This window comes from Rhinopithecus bieti, unplaced genomic scaffold (assembly GCF_001698545.2).
Source record: "Rhinopithecus bieti isolate Rb0 unplaced genomic scaffold, ASM169854v2 scaffold_763, whole genome shotgun sequence".
Taxonomy (NCBI): Eukaryota; Metazoa; Chordata; class Mammalia; order Primates; family Cercopithecidae; genus Rhinopithecus; species Rhinopithecus bieti.
In genome coordinates, this window is record NW_016803270.1 from 2,187,890 (window position 1) to 2,198,645 (window position 10,756).

The window sequence follows — 10,756 nt, forward strand, 5'->3', positions numbered from 1 at the left end:
GTAAAGGATTTTATTTCTCCTTCACTTACGAAGCTTAGTTTGGCTGGATATGAAATTCTGGGTTGAAAATTCTTTCCTTTAAGAATGTTGAATATTGTCCCCACTCTTTTGGCTTGTAGAATTTTGCTGAGAGAACTGCTGTTAGTCTGATGGGCTTCCATTTGTGGGTAACCCGCCCTTTCTCTCTGGCTGCTTAACATTTTTCCCTTCATTTCAACCTTGGTGAATCTGACAATTATGTGTCTTCAGGTTGTTCTTCTCGAGGAGTATCTTTGTGGCTTTCTCTGTATTTCCTGAATTTGAATGTTGGCCTGCCTTGCTAGGTTAGGGAAGTTCTCCTGGATGATATCCTGAAGAGTGTTTTCCAACTTGGTTCCATTCTCCCTGTTACTTTCCGATACACCAATCAAACGTAAATTTGGTCTTTTCACATAATCCCATATTTCTTTGAGGCTTTGTTGGTTTGTTTTTACTGTTTTTTCTCTAAACTTCTCTTCTCCCTTCATTTCATTCATTTGATCTTCAGTTACTGATACCCTTTCTTCCACTTGATTGAACTGGCTACTGAAGCTTCCGCATGCATCACATAGTTCTCGTGCCACAGTTTTCAGCTCCATCAGGTCATTTAACGTCTTCTCTATGCTGTTTATTCTAGTTAGCCATTTTTCTAATCCTTTTTCAAGGTTTTTAGCTTCCTTGAGATGGTTTCAAGCATCCTCCTTTAGCTTGGAAAAGTTTATTATTATCCATCTTCTGAAGCCTACTTCTCTCAACTCGTCAAAGTCATTTTCCATCCAGCTTTGTTCTGTTGCTGGCAAGCAGCTGCAATCCTTTGAAGAAGAGGCACTCTGGTTTTTAGAATTTTCAGCTTTTTTCTGCTCTGGTTTCCCCCCATCTTCGTGGTTTTATATACCTTTGGTCTTTGATGATGGTGACCTACATTTGGGGTTTTGGTATGGATGTCCTTTTTTGTCAATATTGATGCTATTCCTTTCTGTTAGTTTTCCTTCTAACAGTCAGGACCCTCAGCTGTAGGTCTGTTGGAGCTTGCTGGAGGTCCACTCCAGACCAGGTTTTCCTGGGTATCACCCACGGAGGCTGCAGAACAGCAAATATTGCAGAACAGCGAATGTTGCTGCCTGATTCTTCCTCTGGAAGCTTTGTCTTAGAGGGGCACCCAGCTGTATGAGGTGTCAGTCGGCCCCTACTGGGAGGTGTCTCCCAGTTAGGCTACTCGGGGGTCAGGGACTCACTTTAGGAAGCAGTCTGTCCATTCTCAGATCTCAAACTCCATGGAGGGAGAACCACTGCTCTCTTCAAAGCTGTCAGACAGGGACATTTAAGTCTGCAGGAGTTTCTGTTGCCTTTTGTTCAGCTACGCCCTGCCCCCAGAGGTGGAGTCTACAGAGGCAGGCAGGCCTTGTTGAGCTGCGGTGGGGTCCACACAGTTCGAGCTTCCCAGCTGCTGTGTTTACCTAGTCAAGCCTCAGCAACGGCGGACACCCCTCCCCCAGTCTTGCTGCCACCTCGCAGTTTCATCTTGGACTGCTGTGCTAGCAGTGAGCAAGGCTCCATGGGTGTGGGACCCACCAAGCCAGGCGTGGGATATAATCTCCTGGTATGCCATTTGCTAAGACTGTTGGAAAAGTGCTGTAAGAGGGTGGGAGTGTCCTGATTTTCCAGGTACTGTCTGTTACGGCTTCCCTTGACTAGGAAAGGGGATTCCCTGACCCCTTGTTCTTCCTGGGTGAGGCGATGTCCCACCGTTTCGGCTCACACTCCATGGGTTGCACCCACTGTCCAACCAGTCCCAGTGAGATGAACCTGGTACCTCAGTTGGAAATGCATAAATCATCCATTTTCTTGGTCGCTCATGCTGGGAGCTGTAGACTGGAGCTGTTCCTATTCAGCCATCTTGGGTGGTTCCAGGTTGTGTGTTCTTTATGAGAATCTAATGCCTGATGATCTGTCACTGTTTTCCATTAGCCTCACATGGGGCCATCTAGTTGCAGGAAAACAAGCTCAGGGCTCCCACTGATTCTACATTATGGTGTATAATTATTTCATTACATATTACAATGTAATAATAATATAAATAAAGTGCACAATAAATGTAATACACTTGAATCATCCCAAAATCATCCCCCACCTCGGCCCTGGTCCATGGAAAAAATGTTAAATTTGTTCACTTTCTCTGGTGTGAAAAAAGTTGAGGACCACTGATCTAGATCATAATTTTTTTCATTTATTGTGATACTGTAATCAATGGCCTAGAGATGACAAATTTCTCAGCATGGAAGAAGCAACTGCTACAAAAAAGCAAAAAGAGATCATCAGAGACAGCAACATAAAAATAGTCATTGGGCACACACTCCTCAATGATCTAAGTAAGGGCCTCACCAAAGTGATCTCTAGGTTTGGTTACCCAAAAATAAGGACTCACAAAAGGAGATTAACGGGCTCTTCACTTAACTCATGGCCTGGTGGTAGTGTACCACTGTGGGCTCAATGGCAGCCTCCTAGGGTCTGCCCAGTGCTGGCCCCTATAACTAATAAAAATGCTGCTCTCCTCTTCTCCCATTGAATTTTGAAAAGAATTAGAGAGCCCTGCCAATTTTTATGTAAATATTTTCATTTTAAAAAAAAACAGAAAACAAGACTATCACGTGGCCAATGTCCCTATGTCCCCAGTGAGGAATAGAGGCCCTATATCAAAGTTAAAGTTCAAAGTGGACATGGAGAATTTCATTTCTTAGGCCTTTTTGCATAATAGTGCACAGGTGACTGTGATCCCCAAAATCCCTGGCATGAGAATGAGGAGGAATTAGATAATGTTCTCTGGTTTTCAACTGGAGGCCACCACCACCAAGATCCTGATCTGACTACAGGTAGGTCTCTTCAAGCCACTACATACTTCCATCATTATGGCACCCATTACTGAATGGGTTGTTGCTATGACACATTGTCTATGTCTACCCCTGACTGTATTCACCCCCCATCCCTGAGGGGAATTGTTGCAATTAGGACCGTTTTAGTGGGGTATATGGAAGACTAAACGAGCCAGACTACCAGCACCTAGTGTCTTTGTCTCTTAAAAACACTATCGACTGTCTTGGGGAAAAAAAAAATATGTCTTCATTGCTGTGCTTAAGGAAGCCAAAGTTCACCATCTGGCCTTTTGCTTAAGGCACTGTGTGCCTGCAAAATAATTGACTATTGGTGGCTCATGCCATAGTTCTGTCTTTGGCACTGGTGTTAACTGACATTATGACTATCACAGAGACTACTACCCAAGCTGAGGCAAATGGTTATAAAGCAATTGACATTGTAAATGCCCTTTTCAGTATCCTTGTCCACAAAGATGATCAAGATCAGTCTGCCTTACATTAAATGGGCTGCATTACACCTTTAACGTCCTCCTCAAGGCTGTGACATGAAAACAGCACCAATCCCAGATGAAGCACTGGCCTTCCACTATATTCATCGCATCCTCCACTGGGCCCAGACAAAAACACCACCCAGCAAGGGCTGGGTCACTCTCAGCTTTAGTCACTCTCAGCCCCAACAAATAAAAGGAAAGCCCAGACTGGAGCTCTCACATTCCCTTCATGAACATCTTCATGACACTATCTATCAGGTTACCAAGAAGACCTCTACCCTTAGGTGCAGCCTAAAGATAGGATGTTCTGGAGACCCTTCAATGACCACATAGGCTGTTTTTCCCCTTGGCCTTCTCTGATACATTTTGTCATTTGAGTCACACATCTCACCATCCTCTCTGTTTGCCAATTAGAGTCTATGACAGAAGGATACTGCCACATGTCCCAAGGTTCCTGTTGAACACTTGGACCCATAATCTCCTACAGTTGGCTGAAAGGAAACACCCTTTGATAGACTAACGACTTTTACTGGATTTGGTGGACACCGAGCACATAAGCATGCCATAAAATAGTCTCAAGACCAGAAATTCCAACCAAATATTATTGTTCCCTAGTTATTTTAAGGTATTCACACTGTAACCTGTAAAATTTCTATAAACTATATGCTCAACTACATAGTCATGAACCAAAGAAAAATGATCTAATGAGATTAACTTTTAAAATTTAAAGTTACCTGTAATTATTATACTTACTACTATGTCTTTTCTCTCTAGGAAGTTTTTCATTTTTTTTAATCTGCATTTCCAGTTTTGACAATGAATCTTGATGTTCAAGTGCAAGATTTTTGCCTGGTTCTTCTTCATGAGCTACATAAGGAGATGCATTTAGTCTCTTAATGGAAAAACAGACCTACTGTGAAATCTCTAGATTTAAACTTGCAACTGTGTAGCAACATTTTCTCATTTTGATAAATTTGTAAGTAAATTATCATAAATCCAGATGTGACATGACTACTATAAGAACATTTTTAATGGGTGTGTGTTGAAGCTCATTATTTCATAACATTTCTAGGCATCTGATACAAATTAGTCACTAGTTTCCTTATGTTATTTATACTTTAGGTTAATACATATTCACAGAAATAAAAATAAAATGCATACGTACAATGTTATTTATTATACCATATACGTAATTGCAAAATAGTCAAAACCACATAAACTTTCAAGCAGAGGAGACTGGTTGAATAAACTGAGATATGTATATACAGTAAGTCCTCACATAATGTCATTGATAGAATCTTGGAAACTGTGACCCTAAGCAAAATGACACATAATGAAACTGATTTTACCATAGGCAAATTGACATAAACAAGAGTTAAGTTCCTGCAGTATGTTTTTGTAACAAAAACATCACAAACTTCGAAATAAAGACCCAAAACACTTCCAATAGTAAACACTAAAATAAATGTGAGCTATAGATTTAAGAAAAAATAATAAAAACAAGTAAGACGATTATTTTCCCAATTTGTGGTTAATCAGTGAGTGATGGTTGTCATAGTGGTGGTGAGTTAAGTCAAGGAATGCATTCCTTGATTTATTCAAAGGAATAAATCAAAAGCAAAGCAAAATTGTAAGGAACGCTTCCTCCCATCATATAATTTAAAAGCAATCACAAATATGGTAGCCTACAGACTGCTTTTGTACTACATTGTTTATTGTCACGCATTTGTATAATTATTGTATATGAATTTTTATTTTACAATAATTTGTATCCATTCATTCACTTGATTTCCAGCCTACTTATTCCAGTTAACGGTTGCAGGTGGTTGGAACATATCCTAGAAGCTCAGAGCACAAGGGGGGAACTAGCCCTCAACAGAATGCCATGCCATATCAGGGCGCACTCAGACACATACCCATACTCACTCAGTCAGGGACCATTTAGACACACCAATTTATCTAATACACATATCTTTGGAATGTGGAAGGAAATTGGAGCACCTAGAGAAAATTCATGCAGACACAGGGAGAATGTGCTAACTCCAGACCATGTGCCTGGCTAGAATCAACTTTTTTTCTTATTAACATTATAATCAAACGATGTTGAACAAAATGATGTTACTCAAGTATGTGCTGTACCACACACTATGGTATAGTACATATGGTAAATAATGTGGTACAAACAACTGTAAGTGTAACTGTAAAAGAAATTAAACATGTCTATAAATTGACTTGAAGAGATTTCAAAGAATAATGTGAAGGAAAAAAATACCTATAAAGGGGAAAACTTGAATGCCATCTTTGGGGAAGGAAGATGAAGAAATGAGAAAAAAATAGAGAAGGAAATAGAGAGATAGTTATCTTTACAAAAAGAAGCAGAGGAAAGATATAAGAAACAATGTTGTTGGTTACCTACAAAATGAGGGGAGAGGACTGGGCAAGAAAATATACTCCTCTAACTTTTTGCATATATATTGTTTTACTTTTGAAAGTAGTTTCATGGCCTACAGATTTCAAAAACAAAATTAAATCAACAAGGAAAAGAAGGTGTGATGAAAACTAAAAGGAAATAATGAAATCATTGAAGAAAAAATAAAAGCAATAACTCATCAATATAGTATTTGACATAAACCCTCACTATTGGACATGAGAGGTGGAGGTGGAGTGCAAACAAATCACGAAATCTTTTTAGTTGGTTTGTTGTTCTAGTATATGTTAAGCAATCTGAACTCAATTTGAGAGGAATTAGAATAGGGAACAAATAACTAAAGGTATTCATGCGGTTCAGAGTTCCAGCTAACTCAGCCTCAGGGTCCATAAAATGGAAAATAGCTTCTTGTTTGAGGCTCCTTCCACTGTGAGACAACCCCATCCCATGCCCACTCACACAGTCTACACTGATGCACTTGCTAAGTGCTTTTCTGTGGGGTAAAATGGGACGCTGGTAGAGCTGGGGACCTGTCTCTATCTAGCCTATGGCTTTTAATATGCTCGTAAGTGAATAAGGTTAATTGTTACTTTGAGTTTGGCCTGTTACTTAATAGACCAACTCAAAAGCTGGCATTTCTGTTTCTGACAAACTACCACAAACAGCAGGGTGGTCAATGAAGCACAAAGCCTTTCTGGAAGGAACACTTTGGTAGGTGCTAGTGAGCCTGCAGGACACTCTCAGTGGAAAGGGAATGGGGAGACTACTGGATCAATTGCAAGAGACTCAGCATCCCACATGGCACTCTGCCAGTCATGTCAATCATGTCTTAGTGCCAGCAGACACCATGGGGTTTTCTAGAATGCTAATGTATTATTTACATGAGCTTTTCAATTCTGACATGGAACAATAGTCTCTTTATCCTCTGATTCACATACCAAGATATCCAATGAGTCAACTGAAAAATCTAGCAGATGGGGCTCTGAGAAAGCTAGGGAAGTAATTTTGTGGTTACTGCTCATGGCCCTAAGTTAATGGGCTCAAAAAGTTGTAGACTCTGCACACTGAGTTGCACCTAATGACTGTTCTTAGCCCTAGGCACTCCCCTAAAACTGGTAGACAGCCTGTAATGTAGTCAGTTATTGAGACTCATGCTTTAATGAAAAACAACACAAAGTCCTGATGATCATTTTGCCCGCACTAAGAGACATGGGTAGTGTGCCTTCACAATAAAGTGATAATCTTGTTTAACTTAGGGAGCAAGAGGGACATATTGTGGAGCTTATCACTACAGAATGTCTCCTTAAGAGAGTCTTGACAGTGCCCATATTGCCTAAGGAAGTGGAGGAAAGGGGAATGAATGACGCAAACATCTGAAATCCTCTCCTTCCTCAGTTGTATACTATTTTTGGCTCTGACAGGATTGCCCACCCATGACATGTTCCCTGCTACTGGAAAACATATTTGGGCCATCATCTGCAGAGGCTATAATGGCCCCTTGAGCCACACCGCTGTCTCTAAGGTCACTGATGGAGTGAGGACAGTTGTGTTCCCTGCTACTGGAAAACATGTTTGGGCCATCATCTGCAGAGGCTATAATGGCCCCTTGCACCACTCGGCTGTCTCTAAGGTCACTGATGGAGTGAAGACAGTAATGACAAGATTTGACCAGACGCAGATCTCTAGTTTCATTTCATAGCCTTTACTAGCTCAATTAAACCTCCTTATAAGATAATGTCAATTAATTTGTGGCACAATTCAGATCTTAACTGACAAATTTCTGGGCATGGAAAAAGCATCTACCACCAAGATAGCAATGTGTGACCAGTGAACAGTGTGACCTAAAAATAATTTGGCATCCACTCCTGGGTGATCTAGTTGAGGGCTCTCCCCAAGAAATATCTGAGTCTAGTTAATCAATGGTGGAATCTGAAGTAGGACACTGATGGACTTTTCACCAAGAATCTCCTGGCCAGGTAGTGGGCCATGGATACCAACACACAGCCCCACTAAATCCAGACTGTGATGACCCCTATGACTCATGAAAGTGCTCTTCCCTTTGTACCTCCCAGTGATATTGAAACGAATCAGAGAACCCTCCACTATTTTTACTCAAACTTCATGCTCTCGAAAATAAAGAAATTTAAGAGTTAGGCCAAGATCCCTATATTACCAGTGGTAATCGAGAATGTATGGTAACATCAAAATTTAAAGGGAAGGTGGGAGGAAATTGCATTTTTAGGGTCATTAGGATACTGGTGCACAGGTGGCTGTGATCCCCACAACCTCTGACACCAGGAACTGGGGAAAAGAAGTAATGCTCTCTGGTTTTGCGTCTGAGGGCACCACCAACAGGACCCTCGGTCAAACACTACCGTGAGAGTATCCTTTCAGACAACTGCAAGACTCCATTTTATTCCCCTCCCCCACCAAATGTATTGTTGGTATAGATGTATTTTCTATGTGAACCCCCACTTGCATTCATCCCAATCCCTGATGGGAACTGAGGCATTTAAGGTCATTTTAGTTGGGCATATAGAAGAATGTAAATATCCAGATTAACAGTACCTAGCACCTTTATTTCCCAAAATAGGTCCCTAGGAAGAAACAGAAATGGCTGTCGTCATTTGTTGAGCTTACTGAAGCAAAAGTTCTCCATAAGACTATTTCTTCATTCAATAACTAAGTAGATCTTGTACACAGCCTCAGGTGCATAATGACTCAATTGATTTTGCTGGTCCATTGCTATATTACAGCCCTGGGCACCAAAGACACATGAAACTATAGTTGTCATACAGGATATTTTCCAAACTGAGGGAACTTGGTTTGCAACAACTGACATCTCAAATGCCTTTCCATATCTTTTTTTCACTTAGATTTTCAGTTTAACCTTATATAGAATAAGTTGGAAAACATAACTAATATCCTTCCACAAGGCTACCAAACTGCTCTAATATCTGTCATCAATGCATAATGACCTCTAAATGGTCTGGTCCCAAGGGAGGACTAGCCTTTCATTATATTGATTATATTATTTAAGTGGACTCAAGCAAGGACATCACCCAAAAGGACTGGCTGCTCTAATGACTCACCGGTGGCTCTTAGCTGGGCCATTAGTTCAGACAAGATACAGTTACCTAGTACCTGGATGAAATGCCTAGGATTCATCTCTAAGGGGTGACATCTCATTCCAGAGGAGACTGCCAAGCTTTGATCTTTTCTGGTCTAACAAATAAAAACAAGCCCAGGCTGGGTGCAATGGCTCACACCTACAATGTCAGCACTTTGGGAGGCTGAGGCGGGTGGATCATTTGAGGTCGGGAGTTTGAGACCAGCCTGGCCAACATGGTGAAACCTCGCCTCTATTAAAAATACAAAAATTAGGCAGGCGTGGTGGGGCATGCCTATAATCTCAGCTACTTGGGAGGCTGAGGCAGGAAAATCACTTGAGCCTGGGAGGCAGAGGTTGCGGTGAGCCAAGATTGGGCCACTGCACTCCAGTCTGGGCAAGAAAGTGAGACCCCGTCTGAAAAAAAAACAAAAAACAAAAAACAACAACAAAAAAAAAACAAGCCCAGCAGTTACTGGAACTGTTTGGATAAATACGGATAAATACACTCTCATTTTCCCTATGTGTGATCCTTGATGACATTCATTCATCTATGGGGTTACCAGAAATTCTGTTTCATTTCAGTGGGGCCATGACCAAAAGGATGCCCTAGAGGCCCTTAAACAGGTGTCCTAGGTTACCTTCCCCTCGGTTATTATGATCTCCATTTGCTGTTTTGAGTTACAGATCTAAGCAATATCTTTGCTGATTGGTGCCTATGGCAGAAGGCCACAGGTGAGAGGTTTTAAGTTTTTGGGCCCATAATTACTTTGAGTTGCCTGAAAGGCACACTACTTTAGAAAGACAATTACACATTTGTTATAAAGCCTTGGGGGATACCGTGTGTCCTGTGGTCACGAAATAATCTAAGGGCCAGAAATGTCAACCAAAATGTATCAATATATTTCCCTTTTTTTCTTTAATTATGGTAGGGTATTCACATTTTAGTCAAAGTGTAAAACTTTTGTGAACCAAAGCAAAAATACCTTCGAATGAACTTACTTTTAAATAATTTAAAGTTATCTTTACTTTTTATACTTACTAGTAATTCTTTGCCCTTTGAGAGTTCTTTGTTCCTTCACTTGCATTTCTGATTTTGACATTGAGTCTTGATGCCCAAGTGTAAGATTTTCATCTTTATCATGAGCTACAGAAAAAAATGTGTTTAGTCCGTAAATTAAAAATAAATCTATTTGAAATCTTCTCTCATTTTCTCTCATTTTTATAGAGTTATGAATATATTACCAAGATGCTATATATACTATGAAAATTGTGAGAAGAGTTTCAATAGGTGTGTGTTGGAACTATCTCATCATATCAATATTCCTGCACTTTGAATATGGTTTATCTTAGTCTCTGGCTTTCTTAGGTTTTTTATATTTTCAATTAATACATATTCATGGGGCGGAGCAAGATGGCCGAATAGGAACAGCTACAGTCTCCAACTCCTGGCGCGAGCGACACAGAAGACCGGTGATTTCTGCATTTTCAACTGAGGTACTGGGGTCATCTCACTAGGGAGTGCCGGACAATCGGTGCTGGTCAGCTGCTGCAGCCCGACCAGCAAGAGCTGAAGCAGGGCGAGGCATTGCCTCACCTGGGAAGCGCAAGGGGGAAGGGAATCCCTTTTCCTAGCCAGGGGAACTGAGATACACAACACCCGGAAAATCGGGTAACTCCCACCCCACTACTATGCTTTAAGCAAACGGGCACACCAGGAGATTATACCCACACCCAACTGGGAGGGTCCCACGGCCACGGAGCCTCCCTCATTGCTAGCACGGCAGTCTGTGATCGAACTGCAAGGCAGCAGCAAGGCAGGGGGAGGGGTGCCCACCAT

At 41.2% G+C, this 10,756-nt stretch overlaps 1 protein-coding gene across 1 annotated transcript in view; it reads right to left on the reverse strand.

The window, feature by feature from the left end:
- Positions 1–10,756, reverse strand: part of LOC108529416 (coiled-coil domain-containing protein 7-like) — a 216,486-nt gene that overhangs the window by 189,450 nt on the left and 16,280 nt on the right. The window contains exons 3-4 of the mRNA XM_017871734.1: positions 9,959–10,063; positions 4,133–4,246 (exon numbers count right to left, since the gene is read on the reverse strand). Of these exons, the coding sequence (XP_017727223.1) occupies positions 4,133–4,246; positions 9,959–10,063 (219 nt within the window). The remainder of the gene's footprint in view (positions 1–4,132; positions 4,247–9,958; positions 10,064–10,756) is intronic.